Below are 24,575 nucleotides of genomic sequence, written 5' to 3'. Positions count from 1 at the left end.
GACTATGTGGGGCCCATTATTCTGTATGGAGGGCTATGTGGGGCCCATTATTCTGTATGGAGGACTATGTGGGGCCCATTATATTGTATGGAGGGCTATGTGGGGCCCATTATTCTGTATGGAGGGCTATGTGGGGCACATTATTCTGTATGGAGGGCTATGTGGGGCACATTATTCTGTATGGAGGGCTATGTGGGGCCCATTATTCTGTATGGAGAACTATGTGGGGCCCATTATTCTGTATGGAGGGCTATGTGGGGCCCATTCTGTATGGAGCGCTATGTGGGGTGCATTATTCTGTATGGAGCGCTATGTGGGGCCCATTCTGTATGGAGAGCTATGTGGGGTGCATTATTCTGTATGGAGGGCTATGTGGGGCCCATTATTCTGTATGGAGGGATATGTGGGGCTCATTATTCTGTATGGAGGACTATGTGGGGCCCATTATTCTGTATGGAGGACTATGTGGGGCCCATTATTCTGTATGGAGGGCTATGTGGGGCCCATTATTCTGTATGGAGGACTATGTGGGGCCCATTATTCTGTATGGAGGACTATGTGGGGCCCATTATTCTGTATGGAGGGCTATGTGGGGCACATTATTCTGTATGGAGGGCTATGTGGGGCCCATTATTCTGTATGGAGAACTATGTGGGGTCCATTATTCTGTATGGAGTTCTATGTGGGGCCCATTATTCTGTATGGAGGACTATGTGGGGCCCATTATTCTGTATGGAGGGCTATGTGGGGCCATTATTCTGTATGGAGGACTATGTGGGGCACATTATTCTGTATGGAGGGCTATGTGAGGCCCATTATTCTGTATGGAGGACTATGTGTGGCCCATTATTCTGTATGGAGGACTATGTGTGGCCCATTATTCTGTATGGAGGGCTATGTGGGGCCCATTATTCTGTATGGAGGACTATGTGTGGCCCATTATTCTGTATGGAGGGCTATGTGGGGCCCATTATTCTGTATGGAGGGCTATGTGGGACCCATTATTCTGTATGGAGGGCTATGTGGGGCCCATTATTCTGTATGGAGCGCTATGTGGGGTGCATTATTCTGTATGGAGGGCTATGTGGGGCCCATTATTCTGTATGGAGGGCTATGTGGGGCCCATTATTCTGTATGGAGGACTATGTGGAGCCCATTATTCTGTATGGAGGACTATGTGGAGCCCATTATTCTGTATGGAGGACTATGTGGGGCCCATTATTCTGTATGGAGGGCTATGTAGGGCCCATTATTCTGTATGGAGGGCTATGTGGGGCCCAATATTCTGTATGGAGGACTATGTGGGGCCCATTATTCTGTATGGAGGGCTATGTGGGGCCCATTATTCTGTATGGAGGACTATGTGGGGCACATTATTCTGTATGGAGGGCTATGTGGGGCCCATTATTCTGTATGGAGGGCTATGTGGGGCCCATTATTCTGTATGGAGGACTATGTGGGGCCCATTATTCTGTATGGAGGGCTATGTGGGGCCCATTATTCTGTATGGAGGACTATGTGGGGCCCATTATATTGTATGGAGGGCTATGTGGGGCCCATTATTCTGTATGGAGGGCTATGTGGGGCACATTATTCTGTATGGAGGGCTATGTGGGGCACATTATTCTGTATGGAGGGCTATGTGGGGCACATTATTCTGTATGGAGAACTATGTGGGGCCCATTATTCTGTATGGAGGGCTATGTGGGGCCCATTCTGTATGGAGCGCTATGTGGGGTGCATTATTCTGTATGGAGCGCTATGTTGGGCCCATTCTGTATGGAGCGCTATGTGGGGTGCATTATTCTGTATGGAGGGCTATGTGGGGCCCATTATTCTGTATGGAGGGCTATGTGGGGCCCATTATTCTGTATGGAGGGCTATGTGGGGCCCATTATTCTGTATGGAGGACTATGTGGGGCCCATTATTCTGTATGGAGGACTATGTGGGGCCCATTATTCTGTATGGAGGAATATGTGGGGCCCATTATTCTGTATGGAGGACTATGTGCAGCCCATTATTCTGTATGGACTATGTGGGGCTCATTATTCTGTATGGAGGGCTATCTGTGGCCCATTATTCTGTATGGAGGGCTATGTGGGGCCCATTATTCTGTATGGAGGGCTATGTGGGGTCCATTATTCTGTATGGAGGACTATGTGGGGCCCATTATTCTGTATGGAGGGCTATGTGGGGCCCGTTATTCTGTATGGAGGGCTATGTGGGGCCCATTATTCTGTATGGAGGACTATGTGGGGCCCATTATTCTGTATGGAGGGCTATGTGGGGCCCATTATTCTGTATGGAGGACTATGTGGGGCCCATTATTCTGTATGGAGGACTATGTGGGGCCCATTATTCTGTATGGGGACTATGTGGGGCCCATTATTCTGTATGGAGGACTATGTGGGGCCCATTATTCTGTATGGAGGACTATGTGGGGCCCATTATTCTGTATGGAGGGCTATGTGGGGCACATTATTCTGTATGGAGGGCTATGTGGGGCTCATTCTGTATGGAGGGCTATGTGGGGCTCATTATTCTGTATGGAGGCCTATGTGGGGCCCATTATTCTGTATGGAGGGCTATGTGGGGCCCATTATTCTGTATGGAGGACTATGTGGGGCCCATTATATTGTATGGAGGGCTATGTGGGGCCCATTATTCTGTATGGAGGGCTATGTGGGGCACATTATTCTGTATGGAGGGCTATGTGGGGCACATTATTCTGTATGGAGGGCTATGTGGGGCACATTATTCTGTATGGAGAACTATGTGGGGCCCATTATTCTGTATGGAGGGCTATGTGGGGCCCATTCTGTATGGAGCGCTATGTGGGGTGCATTATTCTGTATGGAGCGCTATGTTGGGCCCATTCTGTATGGAGCGCTATGTGGGGTGCATTATTCTGTATGGAGGGCTATGTGGGGCCCATTATTCTGTATGGAGGGCTATGTGGGGCCCATTATTCTGTATGGAGGGCTATGTGGGGCCCATTATTCTGTAAGGAGGGCTATGTGGGGCCCATTATTTTGTATGGAGCGCGATGTGGGGCACATTATTCTGTATGGAGGGCTATGTGTGGCCATTATTCTGTATGGAGGGCTATGTGGGGCCCATTATTCTGTATGGAGGACTATGTGGGGCCCATTATTCTGTATGGAGGACTATGTGGGGCCCATTATTCTGTATGGAGGAATATGTGGGGCCCATTATTCTGTATGGAGGACTATGTGCAGCCCATTATTCTGTATGGACTATGTGGGGCCCATTATTCTGTATGGAGGGCTATCTGTGGCCCATTATTCTGTATGGAGGGCTATGTGGGGCCCATTATTCTGTATGGAGGGCTATGTGGGGTCCATTATTCTGTATGGAGGACTATGTGGGGCCCATTATTCTGTATGGAGGGCTATGTGGGGCCCGTTATTCTGTATGGAGGGCTATGTGGGGCCCATTATTCTGTATGGAGGACTATGTGGGGCCCATTATTCTGTATGGAGGGCTATGTGGGGCCCATTATTCTGTATGGAGGACTATGTGGGGCCCATTATTCTGTATGGAGGACTATGTGGGGCCCATTATTCTGTATGGGGACTATGTGGGGCCCATTATTCTGTATGGAGGACTATGTGGGGCCCATTATTCTGTATGGAAGACTATGTGGGGCCCATTATTCTGTATGGAGGGCTATGTGGGGCACATTATTCTGTATGGAGGGCTATGTGGGGCTCATTCTGTATGGAGGGCTATGTGGGGCTCATTATTCTGTAAGGAGGGCTATGTGGGGCCCATTATTCTGTATGGAGGACTATGTGGGGCCCATTATTCTGTATGGAGGGCTATGTGGGGCCCATTATTCTGCATGGAGGACTATGTGGGGCCCATTATTCTGTATGGAGGACTATGTGTGGCCATTATTCTGTATGGAGGGCTATGTGTGGCCATTATTCTGTATGGAGGGCTATGTGGGGCCCATTATTCTGTATTGAGGACTATGTGGGGCCCATTATTCTGTATGGAGGAATATGTGGGGCCCATTATTTTGTATGGAGGGCTATGTGGGGCCATTATTCTGTATGGAGGGCTATGTAGGGCACATTATTCTGTATGGAGGGCTATGTGAGGCCCATTATTCTGTATGGAGGACTATGTGTGGCCCATTATTCTATATGGAGGACTATGTGTGGCCCATTATTCTGTATGGAGGGCTATGTGGGGCCCATTATTCTGTATGGAGGACAATGTGTGGCCCATTATTCTGTATGGAGGGCTATGTGGGGCCCATTATTCTGTATGGAGGGCTATGTGGGGCCCATTATTCTGTATGGAGGGCTATGTGGGGCCCATTCTGTATGGAGCGCTATGTGGGGTGCATTATTCTGTATGGAGGGCTATGTGGGGCCCATTATTCTGTATGGAGGGCTATGTGGGGCCCATTATTCTGTATGGAGGACTATGTGGGGCCCATTATTCTGTATGGAGGGCTATGTGGGGCCCATTATTCTGTATGGAGGACTATGTGGAGCCCATTATTCTGTATGGTGGACTATGTGGAGCCCATTATTCTGTATGGAAGACTATGTGGGGCCCATTATTCTGTATGGAGGGCTATGTAGGGCCCATTATTCTGTATGGAGGGCTATGTGGGGCCCATTATTCTGTATGGAGGACTATGTGGGGCCCATTATTCTGTATGGAGGGCTATGTGGGGCCCATTATTCTGTATGGAGGGCTATGTGGGGCACATTATTCTGTATGGAGGGCTATGTGGGGCCCATTATTCTGTATGGAGGGCTATGTGGGGCCCATTATTCTGTATGGAGGACTATGTGGGGCCCATTATTCTGTATGGAGGGCTATGTGGGGCCCATTATTCTGTATGGAGGACTATGTGGGGCCCATTATTCTGTATGGAGGGCTATGTGGGGCCCATTATTCTGTATGGAGGGCTATGTGGGGCACATTATTCTGTATGGAGGGCTATGTGGGGCACATTATTCTGTATGGAGGGCTATGTGGGGCCCATTATTCTGTATGGAGGGCTATGTGGGGCCCATTCTGTATGGAGCGCTATGTGGGGTGCATTATTCTGTATGGAGCGCTATGTGGGGCCCATTCTGTATGGAGCGCTATGTGGGGTGCATTATTCTGTATGGAGGGCTATGTGGGGCCCATTATTCTGTATGGAGGGCTATGTGGGGCCCATTATTCTGTATGGAGGGCTATGTGGGGCCCATTATTCTGTATGGAGGGCTATGTGGGGCCCATTATTCTGTATGGAGCGCTATGTGGGGCCCATTATTCTGTATGGAGGGCTATGTGGGGCCCATTATTCTGTATGGAGGGCTATGTGGGGCCCATTATTCTGTATGGAGGGCTATGTGGGGCCCATTATTCTGTATGGAGGGCTATGTGGGGCCCATTATTCTGTATGGAGGGCTATGTGGGGCCCATTATTCTGTATGGAGGGCTATGTGGGGCCCATTATTCTGTATGGAGGACTATGTGGGGCCCATTATTCTGTATGGAGGACTATGTGGGGCCCATTATTCTGTATGGAGGACTATGTGGGGCCCATTATTCTGTATGGAGGGCTATGGGGGGGTCCATTATTCTGTGTGGAGGGCTATGTGGGGTCCATTATTCTGTGTGGAGGACTATGTGTGGCCCATTATTCTGTGTGGAGGACTATGTGGGGCCCATTATTCTGTATGGAGGGCTATGTGGGGTCCATTATTCTGTGTGGAGGGCTATGTGGGGTCCATTATTCTGTGTGGAGGACTATGTGTGGCCCATTATTCTGTATGGAGGACTATGTGGGGCCATTATTCTGTATGGAGGACTATGTGGGGCCCATTATTCTGTATGTAGGACTATGTGGGGCCCATTATTCTGCATGGAGGACTATGTGGGGCCCATTATTCTGTATGGAGGACTATGTGTGGCCATTATTCTGTATGGAGGGCTATGTGGGGCCCATTATTCTGTATGGAGGACTATGTGGGGCCCATTATTCTGTATGGAGGAATATGTGGGGCCCATTATTCTGTATGGAGGACTATGTGGAGCATATTATTCTGTATGGACTATGTGGGGCCCATTACTCTGTATGGAGGGCTATGTGTGGCCCATTATTCTGTATGGAGGGCTATGTGGGGCCCATTATTCTGTATGGAGGGCTATGTGGGGTCCATTATTCTGTATGGAGGACTATGTGGGGCCCATTATTCTGTATGGAGGGCTATGTGGGGCCCGTTATTCTGTATGGAGGGCTATGTGGGGCCCATTATTCTGTATGGAGGACTATGTGGGGCCCATTATTCTGTATGGAGGGCTATGTGGGGCCCATTATTCTGTATGGAGGACTATGTGGGGCCCATTATTCTGTATGGAGGACTATGTGGGGCCCATTATTCTGTATGGGGACTATGTGGGGCCCATTATTCTGTATGGAGGACTAGGTGGGGCCCATTATTCTGTATGGAGGACTATGTGGGGCCCATTATTCTGTATGGAGGGCTATGTGGGGCACATTATTCTGTATGGAGGGCTATGTGGGGCTCATTCTGTATGGAGGGCTATGTGGGGCTCATTATTCTGTAAGGAGGGCTATGTGGGGCCCATTATTCTGTATGGAGGACTATGTGGGGCCCATTATTCTGTATGGAGGGCTATGTGGGGCCCATTATTCTGCATGGAGGACTATGTGGGGCCCATTATTCTGTATGGAGGGTTATGTGGGGCCCATTATTCTGTATGGAGGGCTATGTGTGCCCCATTATTCTGTATGGAGGGCTATGTGGGGCCCATTATTCTGTATTGAGGACTATGTGGGGCCCATTATTCTGTATGGAGGAATATGTGGGGCCCATTATTCTGTATGGAGGACTATGTGGGACCCATTATTCTGTATGGAGGACTATGTGGGGCCCATTATTCTGTATGGAGGGCTATGTGGGGCTCATTATTCTGTATGGAGGACTATGTGGGATCCATTATTCTGTATGGAGGACTATGTGGGACCCATTATACTGTATGGAGGGCTATGTGGGGCCCATTATTCTGTATGGAGGACTATGTGGGGCCCATTATTCTGTATGGAGGACTATGTGGGGCCCATTATTCTGTATGGAGGACTATGTGGGGCCCATTATTCTGTATGGAGGACTATGTGGGGCCCATTATTCTGTATGGAGGACTATGTGGGGCCCATTCTGTATGGAGGACTATGTGGGGCTCATTATTCTGTATGGAGGACTATGTGGGGCCCATTATTCTGTATGGAGGACTATGTGGGACCCATTATTCTGTATGGAGGACTATGTGGGGCCCATTATTCTGTATGGAGGTCTATCTGGGGCCCATTATTCTGTATGGAGGGCTATGTGGGACCCATTATTCTGTATGGAGGGCTATGTGGGGCCCATTATTCTGTATGGAGGGCTATGTGGGGCCCATTATTCTTTATGGAGGGCTATGTGGGGCCCATTATTCTGTATGGAGGGCTATGTGAGGCCCATTATTCTGTATGGAGGAATATGTGGGGCCCATTATTCTGTATGGATGACTATGTGGGGCCCATTATTCTGTATGGAGGACCATGTGGCGCCCATTATTCTGTATTTAGGGCTATGTGGGGCCCATTATTCTGTATGGAGGGCTATATGGGGCCCATTATTCTGTATGCAGGACTATGTGGGGCCCAGTATTCTGTATGCAGGACTATGTGGGGCCCAGTATTCTGTATGCAGGACTATGTGGGGCCCATTATTCTATATGCAGGACTATATGGGGCCTATTATTCCGTATGGAGGACTATGTGGGGCCCAGTATTCTGTATGCAGGACTATGTGGGGCCCAGTATTCTGTATGGAGGGCTATGTGGGGCCCAGTATTCTGTATGCAGGACTATGTGGGGCCCATTATTCTGTATGTAGGACTATGTGGGGCCCAGTATTCTGTATGGAGGGCTATGTGGGGACCATTATTCTGTATGCAGGACTATGTGGGGCCTATTATTCTGTATGTAGGACTATGTGGGGCCCAGTATTCTGTATTGAGAACTGTGTGGCCCGGAATTTGGTGGTTCCACGACTTTGTCCAAGTTTTTAACTTTGCCCTTTTGAGTATTTCAGGTTGACATCCTTGCTATAGAAGAAGAGCAAAATATATTGAGTCTGCCAATGAAAACAAGAGCACCAGGTCACAGTCATTGTGGAAAAAAAAGTTTATTCCATAAAAACAAGACATCTTAAATAATACATTCTGGCTCCGAGTTCATTGCACAATGCTTTATTATGGTATATTGGCTAATGTCCATGTTTAGCACGATAGGTGATCAGATCTATGAAAATCTGAACCACACTATGTGACAGTCAGAGAGACATTGCCAATTACATTCAAGAGATGCCCCTCATGACACCATATCACGGCCATTACATTGTAAATAATATCCCTCAACCGTTACATTTCCTACAATTTTTCAGTCTAGATATAGAGAAAAATGCGAATGACCCAACTCTTCAAAATGTATCTCAAGTCACAAAAAGTAAATGCTACCTCTGTATTGTTAGCCATCTGCCTAGAAAAGTGCTTGTAAGGCAAAATCACCAGCAAAATGACTAGTGATACCATGTAAGAAATAGCTACGCTGATGGCCAAGCGTTTGGAGACACATTTTGGTTTTCACACTTTGCTGTTTGTGTTTTTAGATCGTTTAGTTGAATGTTTCTATTGTTACTGAAATACAATTATCAGCATTTCAGAAGTCTATAAAAACTTTCATTGACAAAATAAATTAAGTGTCAATATCTAAAGTGTTGTCCCTCATTTTTTCTTCTCCCCTTCGCAGCTAGATATCATTTTCTCGGCCAAATCTTGACTAATGGCCCATTCTTGTCTAACCAGTGCTTGGAGTTTTTTGTGCTTTTTTTTGTCCTCCCACTCTTTGAGGATTGACCAAAGGTTCTCCAAGGATTTGAGACGTTGGGAGTCTCCGAGCCACAAACCTAAAAATGTATTGTTTTGTTCACGGAGCCACTTAGTGATCACTTTTGCCTTTGTGGCGTGGTCTCCATCGAGTTGGAAAAAGCATTGTTCATCACCAGATTGCTCCTGGATTGTTGGGAGAAATTTCTCTTGGAGGCCGAATAGATATGAATAGTGAATTGTATCACTGTCCTTTGAAGGAAAAGCCCCCGTACATGAAGTTTAAAAGCTTATGAAATGCTTAGAATCTTACATACAAGGAAAAGATCTAAAGTCACTTAAAAGGGAACCTGTCACCAGATTTGTCCCCTATAAGCTGTGGCCACCACCAGTAAGCTTCTATATACAGCATACTAGAATACTGTATATAAGTAACCAGGCCGCTCTGTTTACGTAAAAAAGACCTTTTATTATACTCACCTGTGGGCTGTTCTGGTCCAATGGTTGTTGCTGGTCTGGGTTCAGCGCCTCCCCTCTTCCATCACTGTCCTTTTTCCCGTGGATGACGTGTCCTACGTCATCCACATAGAGGGCTCTGTTGCGCTCCTGAGCATGCACATTTTTCTCATTGAGGGTAGAGCAAACTATTGTACTGCGCATGCGCGGGTGGTCTTTGACCTTTCCCCGCACCTGCGTATTACAGTACTTTGCTCTGCCCCCAGCAGTGCAGAAAGAAGTGCACATGCGCAGGAGGACAATGGAGGCCTCTGTGTGGATGACATAGGACGCGTCATGCTCATGGAGCTGGGAAGGAGGACGGCGACTGCACAAGAGAAAGGAGGATAATAAAGAAAGAACTCCGGCACACTACCCCAACTACTACTTTGGGGTAGTGTGCCGGAGTTCTCTCTTTATTATGGTATGATTTTATAGTCACTTTTTCCTTAATAAAAATTATACTTTTTTTTTTTTTACATATGCAAATCAGGGTGCAAGTGCACTGGGGGCGAGTGAATGCATTGGGGCGTGTCAGTGCACTGGGGGCGTGTCAGTGCACTGGGGCTGATTCTTCCAAGTGCATTGACACCCCCTGTGCACTTTCAGCATAAACTGAATTTGGCTTTCATGCAAGATTTCTCATGACTGCCACATCAGATCTCTATAAAGGTATCATTTTCATAAGGGGCTATGTGCCTACACAACCATACCACTATTTCCATATACCAAGTTCCCTTTAACAGTTTACTGACCTAGTACATACATCCCATAGGAGAAACCCGATAAGCAGCTCTCTATATAGATGTTTCTGCTTGAGAAAGTGCAAATTAGTAGCAATAGGATCCCTTCTGCAAGGCCCACTGGTATAGTAAGTCTCTATAAACCTTTCCTGGGGGGCTCTAAGGCCGGTTTCACACTGTGTCCCGATCTCCGTTCAGTGGTCCAGTCAGGGCTTGTGCCCAAACCTCCCGCAAAACGGGTTTCGGATGTATGCGCCGACAGGGCCATTGACTATAATGGTGCAGACGGAGTCACCGTGTGCTCTGTTGTGCACCATTTTCAGTAGTGTACGTTTTTCGGAAGTGGACACCTAGGCACTGTCTACTACGGTTTTGGATGTATGTGCAGACGGGCCATTGACTATAATGATGCAGACGGAGTCACCGTGTGCTCTGTTGTGCACCATTTTCAGTAGTGTACGTTTTTCGGAAGTGGACACCTAGGCACTGTCTACTACGGTTTTGGATGTATGTGCAGATGGCCCATTGACTATAATGATGCAGACGGAGTCACCGTGTGCTCTGTCATGCACCATTTTCGGGAGTGACTCCAAATGGATCCCTGCATGGTGATATGGTTGGTCTCCTAAAACAAAGAGGTGAGCTGGACACACCCTTGTATATGCTCCTGTACATGTTTTGGACGTATGCGCCGACAGAGCCATTGACTATAATGGTGCAGAGGGAGTCACCGTGTGCTCTGTTATGCACCATTTTCAGGAGTATACTGGAGACGGACACCCAGGCGCAGTCTACAACATCTGGGTGTCTGCCTCCAGTAAGCGTATACTCCCGAAACTGGTGCACAACACAGCACTCGGTGACTCTGTTTGCACCATTATAGTCAATGGCCCCGTTGGCGCATACATCCGAAACCTGTTTTGCGGGTGGTTTGGACGGAGGCTGTAACGGGACCACTGAACGAAGATCGGAACGCAGTGTGAAAGCGGCCTAAGTGACATTGTGTTACTTTACATAGCGGGTAGATAAAATTTGCCGATGCAACAAGTCTCATAAGACACAATATCACCAATACCACACTAAATATCTATATGGAGAGACACATATGCAGCTTGTAGCTCCAAAAATATTAATGCAAGATGGTTCACAAGTGGCGTGTGCCAAAAAGACCAAGCAGCCGCGCCGATTTTACAGTAATTAAGTTTATGACACCCCTTGAAAAGTAAAGCGAAGTAACTAAAAGGAGTGTGTTCTGCCTGGTGCAAGTGCTGCACCAGATTTACTAGGCTAATACATACATGTTACTGTGCATAATATTGATATAAAAGAACGTCACCAAATGTACTAAGTCGTCTGTAACATTTAATTACACTAGTTGCAATTTGCGTATTTGCAATATGTCTTTCCCAAGGTGCTATGGATAAACGTGGCCAAATATATTCATTGCTACAATACATTTTTTCTCGCATGTAACCAGAATACAATTCCGGATACAATTGGAGTCTGCGTAGAATTAATAGCAGCAGTGATAACTTTTCAGCACCGCACAGTAATTTATTCTGCCATTCTTATGGGTTTCTTATAATAATACGTGAAGTAAGCTCCTTCCTATTAAATAAAAATCTGTTCCTGGAAGCATAGGTGACTCTGGAATAACACCACTCACCGCGAAAACGAAATTAGCTAGTGCATGGTGCAGTCTCCATGATATATGGTTACTAGATTCTGCTTTGGCTACAAACTGTTGCAGTCGGATCTTTCACTCTCTTAGAGAATACAAACTATGGGGGGAAAATGGATCAGTTTATGCCAGAAGACTAGAACATAAAAGTCGTAACATTTCTAGTTGCCTCCATCTTTATTAAGGGGGTTTGCTGTGTCCTGCTTTTGTATTAGTTTCTGTGACGTGGGCAGGTACAGTAAATACTGTTGCCCTTTTTTGCGGTGTCAATTACCGTATTTTTCATTTTATAAGACGCGCCAGATTATAAGATGCACCCCAGCAGCAGTGGTGGAGTGGGGTCACAGGAGGCTGGAGTAGGGCGATGTGGCGAGTGTCTCGGATGCTCGCTGTGAGGCAGGAGGAGCATTAAGAAACAGTCGGCAGGGCGGACTTCAAAGAAATGGTGCCCAAGTCGGTGCATGCGTAAATTGAGCTATCGGCTAAATGACGAGCCGAGATCTCATCTACGCATGCGCCAACTCCGGGTGCCATTATCCTTAAGTCTACTGCTTGGAAATCAATGGACCGTAAGCAGAGCATGTGCAGATGAGATCTTGAGGCAAGAGCTGAATCTGCACACGTACCGACTCTAGACGCCATTATCTGAAGCCCGCACCGCTGACATTTTCAGGATGGCTCCTACCTCACCCCCTGCAGTGAGCTCAGCCCAACATCAGCACCGCCTACAGAACGGTGCACAGCCCGCCTCATCGCCCCTGCCTCCTGTGACCCTTCTCCACCATCCCCCGGTAAGCTATATTCGAATTCAAAGAGGCACTCCCATTTTCCTCACAAATTTTTGAGAGGAAAGGTGCATCTTATAATCTGAACAATACAGTATTTTTGGGGGGAATTTTTAATTCCTATTGCTGTGGTTTTGCTTTTAATTTTAGTGTAGGAATGCGCAAGAGAGTGAGCACCCTTGACGTGAGTTACAAGCTTGCGTAGTTTGGACAAAATATTAACCAATACCTCATATAATTGCACGTGATCTTTTTATGTAGCGTATAGCCGAGCCCTTTAATGTTTCCCGTGTAAATTTAGGGTGTCTGTCCCGGTGGGGTGCACTTATATAATGCCGGACAGCCCACCTAGTATAATGGTATGTGCATCACTAATAGGCTGTAAGCCAGACACGGGGTACCTACACGTGTGAACTTCACCCTATACAAGCCTTTTTGTGTGCAATTTTAATACTAAGCAATCACCCCCTCCATAAATTGGTAGGTTGCGAGAGGTTGTCTCATCAATATTTTGCCTCCATCTTTAAGGGTTTGCGTCCTGTTAGTGCATTAGTTTCTGTGACCGGGCAGGTCAATACTGTTGCTCTATATTGCTGTGTTAAGATGTAGTTGTACAAACTTTTTGCAGCTTTGGTATTGATATTATTTGAAAAGTGGGGGAAATTTGTGGCAATGGGCATGGTCAACCGGCGCGCAACTGATTCCCTATAATTTACACTAGAAAGTGTCCTAATTTGTATAAGAAATCTACGCCTGCTGCTGAACAAAGAACATTTGTTGACTCTGGCACATAGGCAACATTGATTAGTGTAGAAGATTAGCTAAAGGAATTGTCTCAGGATCTTCCAGAGCACACTGTTCCCCTGCCTCCAGGCTTCCTACTTACAGGGGGGCGGTGTGCTCCTGAATGATTAACAGTTCAGATCAGTGACACGCTCGCATCTCTGGTCTCAATTGTGTGCAAGCAGCATAGGAGAAGCGCAGGGGCACTGAAGACGGCCGGATACAGCAATCTGTTTGCTCCAAAGCAGCACTTGCAAACTGTTTAGCCAAAAGTTTGAAAATTGTCACTGCTTTCATCTAGGATCTGATACACGGCAGAGACCTAGGCAATTAGCATTAACTTCTAGAATTAAAAATCCATCCAAATTATTAAGGGAATTTTTAATAAGAGGTCAATTGCAAAGTTGCTAGTTTTTACAATTGCAATTTTATCAATTAATGAAGATAAGGCAACCCCTTTAACGTGAAGGAAGATTAACAAATTCCTAAAAGTTGGCTTTCAGTCACAGATTTATTCTTATAGTTAACGGGATCGGTTATTCTCCATGATCTATGCAGCAGCAAGAAAACAATGTGCTGCCTAAAAAAAAAAAAATACCGATAGTCTACATCTCTTTGGTTTGTAAGAGGCAAAAAAGATGCATTACTGGGTTTCCATCAGATATAGAGATTAGAGATGAGCACTGAGATTCTAACAATCCTGATCCGGCCTCCACTTTGACACTCAAGTGCAGTGTGAACTTCCACGGTCGGCACTCGAAACCCAACATCCTAAGGGCCTCTTGCAATTCCAAGATCATCAAGACGTCTTGTGAGGCCTGAGGACAAAGTCGCATTTGTGACTCCATAGCGTTGCAAGAGCATAGTTATTGTTAGAACACTTGAGTGTTCGCCAAGGAAATCTGCACTGCCCTGGTTTGGCCACGGAAGCCAATGGATACCTCGGATGGAAGCCTGTGATATCTGCCAGAGTTTAGTCATACAGTAGCATAAATCAGCCATTGACTTCCATTGTTAAAAAAAAAAAACCTCTTATGGCGAATGCTACCTATTTTTTATGTGTAGTTCTGTATAGGAAGCTGTAGTAGACTATCATATGTTATGATATAGGAAAAAAAGAGATGCTGAAGCATACCGTCCTTGTGTATGCCAAAAGGGCCACTTTTGGCACATGCTGGTTGTATGGGGGCCTATAAAATGTTTAGCATTTGCGCTTTCTTGTACATGTACATGTTAGGCTGCTTTCACACTACGTTTTTTTAGCATGCGTCATGAATGGTTTTTTGCTGCAAAAGCGGATCCTGTTTTTGCAAAGAAAAACGCATGCAAACGCATGTGTTATTTTGCAGGATCCTGTCACTTTAAGTTTATGGGCGGGCATTGGAGTCATGTGATCGGGAGTGAGGGGAACTGAACGTGAAAGACGGATAGCCGACATCTGCGGAGGCTCGTAACCAAGGTAAACATCGGGTAACTTGCTTGGATACCCGATATTTACCTTGGTTACGAGCATCTGCAGCTGCTAGGAGCCGGGCTCCCTGCTCCCTGCACACGTAACCAAGGTAAACATCGGGTAACTAAGCCTGCGGTTACCCGATATTCACCTTGGTTACGAGCGTCCTCCACTCTCAGGTGGGGGAGAGAGGAGAGAGAGGGAGGGGGAGAGAGGGACGGGGAGAGAGGGAGGGGCAGAGAGGGACGGAGAGGGAGGGAGGGAGGGAGAGAGAGGGAGGGGGAAAGAGAGACTGATCACGTGAGGCTGGTTTCTGGGCATGCTCAGTAGAGCAAGCAGGATCCTGTCTATCAGCATGCCAGCGTTCACATGCGTTTGCGTGCAGTATAGTCAGGATCCAGCAATTTGCAGTATTTGGATGCAGCTCAAAAAAGCTACAAGTAGCGTTTTTGAAAAAAGTTAAAAAACTGCAAGTCGCTGGATCCGCACTATAACGCACGCAAACGCAGGTGAACGCATGATGACGCGAGTCCATTGCAAATGCATTGAAATGAAAACGCATTTGCACTGGATCCGTTTTTGCGTTAAAAAAAGTTCATGACGCATGTTAAAAAAACGAAGTGTGAAAGCCGCCTTAAGTTAAAACAAAATGTAAAAAAAGCTGTAGACTAACGGGGAATTGAGTCAACCGTAATAAACGGTTTGTGTATGGATTGTGATGCAGGTAGGGGCCACAGGTCTCTTAACTTCATATGACAGCCTCAAGACATATATGAGAGTGCTGAGTTCAGGCCGGGAGACCCATGGCTAGTCCATGCATCATTGTCTGATTGGCTCTGTACCTTGTAGACCGGTCACATCGGCAAATTGTGGACAAAACTAGCTCTGTGTCCAACTCTGGGCGCTCTTCCACATAGTGGATGGGTATAGGAGCTGCCTACTATGTACATGCATTACTAGATTAGGCTGTGATTTTTTTTCCATGTCGGCCTGAGGTCCATGAAGAAAATAGACCTGGCACTTAAGATAACATTGATCTTTTGTACAGACAGTCCGAAAATACACCTGTATGATTGAGGATAGAAATAATATGATCTGCAGATAGTAAGATTAATGCGGAGTACTAACTAGTGATGGGCAAGCGTGCTCGGCACTACTCAGCACTCAATCGAGTATCAGGATGCTCGGCACTACTTGGTACTCAATCGTGTATCAGTGTACTCGGCACTCGACCGAGTATCAGGATGCACAGCAATGCTCGGTACTCAATCGAGTATGGTGCTCGGCACTGCTCGGTACTCATTTGAGTATGAGGGTGCTCGGCACTGCTCAGTAGTTGAGCATCAGGGTGCTCGGTACTCAATTGAGTATCAGGGTGCTCTGCAATGCTCAGTACTCAATCGAGTATCAGGGTGCACGGCACTGCTCGGTACTCAATAGAGTATGAAGCTCGGCACGGCTCGGTATTCAATTGAGTATCAGGGTGCTCGGTACTCAATCGAGTATCATGATGCTTGGCAATGCTCCGTACTCAATCGAGTATCAGGGTGCTCAGCAATGCGCGGTACTCGATCAAGTATCAGGGTGCTCAGTGTTCGATCAAGTATCAGAGTGCTCGGTATTCGATTAAGTATCAGGGTGCTCGGCACTGCATCGAGTATCAGGGTGCTCAGCTATGGTCGGTACTCAATTGAGTATCAGGGTGTTCGGCAATGCTCGATACTCGATCAAGTATCAGGGTGCTCGGTATTCGATCAAGTATCAGGGTGCTCGGCACTGTTCGGTACTCAATCGAGTATGATGCTCGGCACTGCTCGGTATTCAATTGAGTATCAGGGTGCTCGGCACTGCTCAGTACTTGAGTATCAGGGTGCTCGGTACTCAATCGAGTATCAGGGTGTTCGGCACTGCTCGGTACTCGATCAAGTATCGGTGCTCAGTATTCGATCAAGTATCAGGGTGCTCGGTATTCGATCAAGAATCAGGGTGCTTGGCACTACTCAGCACTCAATCGAGTATCAGCTTGCTCAGCTATGCTCAGTACTCAATTGAGTATCAGGGTGTTTGGCACTGTATGATCGAGTATAGTGCGGGTGCTTGATTTTCTGGCTGGTATATTCTCTTTCATTTTTCCGGAAGCCCCCTAACAGAATGGAAGTGAGAGAGAGAGATCTCTCGTCCACGGCCCTCCTGTTAGGGGTTTCTGGAAAAATGCTTGAGTTTCCCATTGACTTCCATTATGTTCATTACTTGAGTCAAGCCTATCTGGTGTCCAACCTGCTCGATTCGAGTGCTGAGCATTTTAGTGCTCGCTCATCATTACTCCTGACATAATGTCCTGAAGGCATGGTGGGGTGATCTTCTGCAGTGCTCGGCCTGAATATTTAGGGTGTTCTGCCACATATAAAATAAAATGGAGCAATCTTGATGCCCCAAATGTGATAACAGTCACTGTGCTTACTAGTAGCGAGGATATCCTCCCAATAGTAAACCTTTACGTTCCAAGCATAGATAATCTGCAATGCTGCGTTGCATTAAAATACATATACTGTACATTTCAGTTACTATATACAATACATCTGTGTCTTCCTATTAGTAAGTGCTCAGTTTATACACTGAATATGAGCCAACACGAGATCTATCTATAGACCGCACAATGATATATAATGCTCTGCATATCTATACAATGGCCTGCACCCAACTCCGGACAAACACAGCTCTGCAAAGAGAGATGCAGGCATGGATCCGGGGCTTCACATGATACATACATCGCTCATCAAATCTAGAAATAACAGTATCCTCAAAATGGATAGCAAAAACACACACTCCATGCATGCAGAGGACACAACGTAAAAACAGCCGGATAAACAAGAAATAGAGAAATAATAAAGAAGTCACAGTTTGTATATAGAGGTGGCCTGCTGAGGCTCGGTGACGTTGGGGCAATCTGATATGTAATGCCCTCGACTTCGGTTGTGGGTAAGACCATGATCACACAGTAAAATTTCGGAGCCAATGGGTGGGAAGACCACAGTACGAACTCCTGGTGGGGCTTCAAGATGTTCTGCCAAGAAACCATCAAACATGGTCCATAGAAATGAAGACATTTAAAGGGCTTGTCCATTGGCAGAAATATATATATTTTTTCTTGATAATGGATTTGTCTAATCTTAAAGGGATTGTCCACTACTAGGAAAACCCCTTCTCATTCTCCATGTTTACCCTATTAAAATAAAAAAGCTTATACTCCCTTCCAGTGCCAGAGCCATCCAGCGATGCCAATAGGCTTCCTTGATTTTAATGGGGACAAACAAGGGTAATGAGAAGGGGTAAAATTGCAAAGTGCTTGTAAAATCGAGCAACCTCTTAATTTACCACTTATTAAAAATCCTTTCTGTTATCAAGAACTGAGGGATTTTTAATTATTTAGGTAGCTCATTACCTATGTTTCTAGCCACTGAAGTCTCAGTGTGGCCGGTTACCTAGGCTTGAAGGCTCTTTGGTTGACAGCCAGCCAGTGATGCTCTTCAGCTGACCAGATCACTAGATCCAGACAAGTTCAGAATCCCTGCTCCTCTCCGATACTATTGGGATCAGTGGTGCAGCAATATCACTGGACTGGACTGTCAATCATCAGGAGTGAGCCGCCCCCTTCCCCCAGGCAAACAGGAAGTCGGGAGGCAGAGGAGCAGTGCGCTCCTGAAGAATCAACTGGAGACAAACCCTTCAATAAAAGAACCACATCTGACATTTATGGCATATACTATCGATAGGTGATAAATGCCCCAAAATGGAAATAAGTCAGATACTAAAATGGTACAACACCAATGGCCACTTTAAGGGCAAACTCCAGAAAAGAAACTGAAAATTCCCCCATGTCACACAGTGGTTCTATAAGCTGTGAAATGGGTTGCTGTCTATAAAGTTCTGACATTTTGATTTGTAATCACTTCAGGGATACTACTGCTAAAATACAGTGCCATTTTCTGGGAAAACGTATATACACATGGAACAGGAACCAAACATATCTGACCAACACCTATACAAGAAAATAACCAGTAACCTTTACTTGTGCAACTCTGTCACCTCCCCTATATCTCAGCTTCATGCCCTATGTGTCAAAAGGGGGAAGGAATGCACACTTCTGATCACTGCAGTCATATCTGAATTTTCAGGCGTTAAAGGGTTATTCCCAAAATAACAAGTTTTACCCTATAGCCGATAATTTGCTGATCACTTGAGGACCAACTTATAGGATCCCATGCGATCCAGTGAACAGGGCTCTGGAACCCCTAGATCAGGGCTCTGAAAACCCCCAGAACAGGGCTCTGGAAGCCCAAGAACAGTGCTCTGGAACCCCAAGAACTGGGCTCTGGTATCCCAAGAACAGGGATCTGGAATCCCAAGAACAGGTCTCTGGTATCCCAAGAACAGGGCTCTGGAATCCCAAGAACAGGGCTCTGGTACCTAAAATAACAGGGTTCTGGTACCCACAAGAACAGGGCTCAGGAACTGCAAAAACTGGGCTCAGGAAGCCCAAGAACAGGGCTCAGGAACCACAAGAAAAGGGCTTAGGAACCCCAGGAACATGGCTCTGGAACTCCAAGAGCTGGGGCTCTGAAACACCAGGAACAGGGCTTCGGAACACCAAGAACTGGGATATGCAACCGCAAGAACTGGGCTCTGTAATCCCAAAAACTGGATCTGGAACCTCAAGAAGATGGCTCTGGAACCCCAAAAACAGGCATCTGGAACCCCAATAACTGGGATCTGGACCCTCAAGAAGATGGCTCTGGAAACCCAAGAACAGGGATCTGGAACCCCAAGAACAGGGCTTTGGAACCTTAAGAACAGGGCTCTGGAACCCTGTCTGCAGAAAGAGCAGAGTACAGTCCCACAGATAACAAGTGGAGCTGAGGTCCAGCATGCACCCCTGTACTCCATTCAAAAGGGGGCCGCAGAGCCACTTTTTCAGGAGCGTTGCAGGTCCAAGTGATCGAATAGGGACGGAGGGGATAACTTGTTACTTTGGGAATGACCCTGTAAAAGGAGTTGGCTTTTAAAGCTGACCCAAAATCTATGCCGACAAATTCTGGTTACCGCACCCATCTGCCCTGAATTCTCTTCTGCATTGCGGTCAATAGTAGAAATCTCAATTGAAAAATCTAAAAAAAAAATAAAAACACAAATGGGAATCTATATCTGCTGTCTGAAGATGAAAATAAATCTTTTTTCCTTTAGAAATTAATCCAGTTTTTTGGCAATATATATAAAAAATACATATGGACGGGAACACAGGACTCATACACACCCCAAGCTATCTGGTATCAAAGCACACTAGGCCCTTAAAAAGCTTGAATACAAGCTTGTTCATAAAATCTCATTGTTAAAAACATATATATGTAGATATTGTATATACACATATTTATAAAGGGGGAAAATAAAAGACATCAATCTGGAAAAATGAGGAAAACAGTAAATGCCGGTGCAGGGACCCAATGGTCCTAAATATCCTAAAACCTTCCCAACAGTAGCACATTTAGACCGGGAGGGAAGACTTACATTCACTGATACGTAGAAAATGGCTAGTGTCTATGTCCTTACTATATACAAAAGTGCACTGGGCAGTGATCCTGCCGCTACCTCTCCAAGCTCCGCACACATGAAGCAAATATGGTACACGATTAAACGACAGAAGGTGCTCCTTTTTTTTTGGTCCTCCTTTTGCACATGATAGCCGGGCCTGTAGTGTAATCGATATAAAGCAAATAGTTATGAATTTGCAGGCCTGTGACTTTGTGGGGGTGCTCTAGATTTGGGGGATCGAGCCGCAGCGTTAGCAGATGAGGATGATGATGAAGAAGATGAGGAGGATCCACTGCGAGCGTCGCCTCCTGTGCTGCACTGCTTCAATTTGCGTCTTTTAGCCAATGGAGCATTATCCACACTCTTTAGAAAGACTCCTTCACGCTTTCCACGATTAAATGCCTGCAAAAAAATATACATATAATACCTAGTAAGCTAATTTCTAATCAGCACTCAGTGCTCCGAACAATTTGTATATTACTAAAAGGATAAAGAGTGGACAAAAATTGTGGAAGTGTTGCAGGCACATGATCACTGCAGGTCACCAGTATCATCAATGGACCCCCATTACCACTTACATTCCTATCCCCCTCACTTTTAGGGTATGTTCCCACATTGCAGATTTGAGTGCAGATTTTCTGCATCAAAAACTACATCTTTTGGCAGGAAAACCGCTGCAGAAAACCGCCTGTGTTTTTGCTGTTTTTCAATGTGGGGTTTTTTGCCCATTCTGATAGGAAAAATGCAGAAACAATTGAAAAGCCAATTGTTTGAAACAATTGAAAAGTCAATTGTTTGGTGCAGATTTTTTCTGCACCAAAATCTGCAAGGAAAAAAAAAAAAATTATTAACAACACTTGCGGTCATAATGTATCAAGGACACGCCTCCTCAATAATTTAAACAACAAATTCAGAAAAATTCTGTTTTACAATTTTTCAAAAAAAAATAAGGAGCAACAAGTCCAATTAAATTATTACATTTTTATTAATAAAATTATTAAAAAACATCCAATAGATTTAAAAAGAGATGCTCACAGAATAGAAAAGAGGATGCAACGTTGAAGCAGGGTTAAGCGAAACGTACGTCGGGGTGAGAGGATTGCGGCACAAACCTATTTTTGACCCAGGTAATCATTGTTTTGCCTTGTTGTGGTGTATTCTTGTGCTCTCTGAGGTTTACAATGACGGCAGTCAGTAACACGCTTAGCACAGTACTTTATAGGGTGGAGCTCCACCTATTGTTCTGAATTGGTATTACAGCCACAACATGGTAAATATATATATATATATATAGCAGGGCTGTGGAGTCGGTAAGCCAAACCTTCGTCTCTGACTCCGACTCCTCAACTTCTCTCGCACCGACTCCGACTCCGGCTCCTACATATATTGCTTATAGTTAGGTGAAAAATTTATTGTAGTACATGACCATGTGTATGTGAACATCAGACATTTAATAATTTTTATGATACAATAATCAAGATATTTGGATAGAACATAAAATATATTTATTGGATACAACTTTAGAACACAAAAAACTGTAATAAATTGTAAATATGTAAAATACAGTAGATTACATATATATCTTGTGTGTGTATATACAGTGCTGGCCAAAAGTATTGGCACCCCTGCAATTTTGTCAGATGATACTCTGTTTCTTCCTGAAAATGATTGCAATCACAAATTCTTTGGTATTAATCATCTTCATTTATTTTGCTTGCAATGAAAAAACACAAAAAAGAATGAATCAAAAATCAAATCATTGATCATTTCACATAAAACTCCAAAAATGGCCCGGACAAAAGTATTGGCACCCTCAGCCTAATACTTGGTTGCACAACCTTTAGCCAAAATAACTGTGAACAACCGCTTCCAGTAACCATCAATGAGTTTCTTACAATGCTCTGCTGGAATTTTAGACCATTCTTCTTTGGCAAACTGCTCCAGATCCCTGAGATTTGAACGGTGCCTTCTCCAAACTGCCATTTTGAGATCTCTCCACAGGTCTTCTATGGGATTCAGGTCTGGACTCATTGCTGGCCGCTTTAGAAGTCTCTAGTGCTTTCTATCAAACCATTTTCTAGTGCTTTTTGAAGTGTGTTTTGGGTCATTGTCCTGCTGGAAGACCCATGACCTCTGAGGGAGACCCAGCTTTCTCACACTGGGCCCTACATTATGCTGCAAGAGGCATTCAAAATATATATATATTATATACAGTGCCTACAAGTAGTATTCAACCCCCTGCAGATTTAGCAGGTTTACACATTCGGAATTAACTTGGCATTGTGACATTTGGACTGTAGATCAGCCTGGAAGTGTGAAATGCACTGCAGCAAAAAGAAGGGAATTTTGTTTACTTACCGTAAATTCCTTTTCTTCTAGCTCCAATTGGGAGACCCAGACAATTGGGTGTATAGCTTCTGCCTCCGGAGGCCACACAAAGTATTACACTTAAAAGTGTAAAGCCCCTCCCCTTCTGCCTATACACCCCCCGTGCCTCATGGGCTCCTCAGTTTTGGTGCAAAAGCAAGAAGGAGGAAAAGTTATAAATTGGTTTAAAGTAAATTCAGTCCGAAGAAATTTCGGAGAACTGAAACCATTGAACATGAACAACATGTGTACACAAAGAACAACAGCCCGAAGGGAACAGGGGCGGGTGCTGGGTCTCCCAATTGGAGCTAGAAGAAAAGGAATTTACGGTAAGTAAACAAAATTCCCTTCTTCTTTGTCGCTCCATTGGGAGACCCAGACAATTGGGACGTCCAAAAGCAGTCCCTGGGTGGGTAAAGTAAAACCTCGAAATAGAGCCGTAAAACGGCCCCTTCCTACAGGTGGGCAACCGCCGCCTGAAGGACTTGCCTACCTAGGCTGGCATCTGCCGAAGCATAGGTATGCACCTGATAGTGTTTCGTGAAAGTGTGCAGGCTCGACCAGGTAGCTGCCTGACACACCTGCTGAGCCGTAGCCTGGTGCCGCAAAGCCCAGGACGCACCCACGGCTCTGGTAGAATGGGCCCTTAGCCCTGAGGGAACCGGAAGCCCAGAAGATCGGTAGGCTTCGAGAATAGGTTCCTTGATCCACCGAGCCAGGGTTGATTTGGAAGCCTGTGACCCTTTACGCTGGCCAGCGACAAGGACAAAGAGTGCATCCGAGCGGCGCAGGGGCGCCGTACGAGAAATGTAGAGTCTGAGTGCTCTCACCAGATCTAACAAGTGCAAATCCCTTTCACATTGGTGAACTGGATGAGGACAAAAAGAGGGTAAGGAGATATCCTGATTGAGATGAAAGGGGGATACCACCTTAGGGAGAAATTCCGGAACCGGACGCAGAACCACCTTGTCCTGGTGAAACACCAGGAAAGGGGCTTTGCATGACAGCGCTGCTAGCTCAGACACTCTCCGAAGTGATGTGACTGCTACTAGGAAGGCCACTTTCTGCGAAAGGCGTGAGAGAGTAATATCCCTCATTGGCTCGAAAGGTGGTTTCTGAAGAGCCATCAGCACCCTGTTCAGATCCGAGGGTTCTAACGGCCGCTTGTAAGGAGGGACTATGTGACAAACCCCCTGCAGGAACGTGCGTACCTGTGGAAGTCTGGCTAGGCGCTTCTGAAAGAACACAGAGAGCGCTGAGACTTGTCCCTTAAGGGAGCCGAGCGACAAACCTTTTTCCAATCCGGATTGAAGGAAGGAAAGAAAAGTGGGCAAGGCAAATGGCCAGGGAGAAAAACCCTGATCAGAGCACCAAGATAAGAATATCCTCCACGTCCTGTGGTAGATCTTGGCGGACGTTGGTTTCCTAGCCTGTCTCATAGTGGCAATGACCTCTTGAGATAACCCTGAAGACGCTAGGATCCAGGACTCAATGGCCACACAGTCAGGTTGAGGGCCGCAGAATTCAGATGGAAGAAGGGAATTTTGTTTACTTACCGTAAATTCCTTTTCTTCTAGCTCCAATTGGGAGACCCAGACAATTGGGTGTATAGCTACTGCCTCCGGAGGCCACACAAAGCATTACACTTAAAAGTGTAAGGCCCCTCCCCTTCTGCCTATACACCCCCCGTGGGATCACGGGTTCCTCAGTTTTAGTGCCAAAGCAAGAAGGAGGAAAGCCAATAACCGGT

The 24,575-nt window shown here is 45.9% G+C and overlaps 1 protein-coding gene across 1 annotated transcript in view; it reads right to left on the bottom strand.

Moving 5' to 3' along the window:
- Window positions 1–8,216: 8,216 nt before the first annotated feature.
- The window catches only part of LOC142255116 (ribosomal protein S6 kinase alpha-4-like), a 104,035-nt gene continuing 87,676 nt past the window's right edge, over window positions 8,217–24,575 (bottom strand). Inside the window, exon 17 of the mRNA XM_075326568.1 lies at window positions 8,217–20,860. Coding sequence (XP_075182683.1) covers window positions 20,645–20,860 — 216 coding nt within the window. The 3' untranslated portion in view covers window positions 8,217–20,644. The remainder of the gene's footprint in view (window positions 20,861–24,575) is intronic.

This window comes from Anomaloglossus baeobatrachus, chromosome 10 (assembly GCF_048569485.1).
Source record: "Anomaloglossus baeobatrachus isolate aAnoBae1 chromosome 10, aAnoBae1.hap1, whole genome shotgun sequence".
NCBI classification, from domain to species: domain Eukaryota; kingdom Metazoa; phylum Chordata; class Amphibia; order Anura; family Aromobatidae; genus Anomaloglossus; species Anomaloglossus baeobatrachus.
Note: the sequence above shows the minus strand (reverse complement) of the source record. Positions and strands in the feature narration are given on the sequence as shown.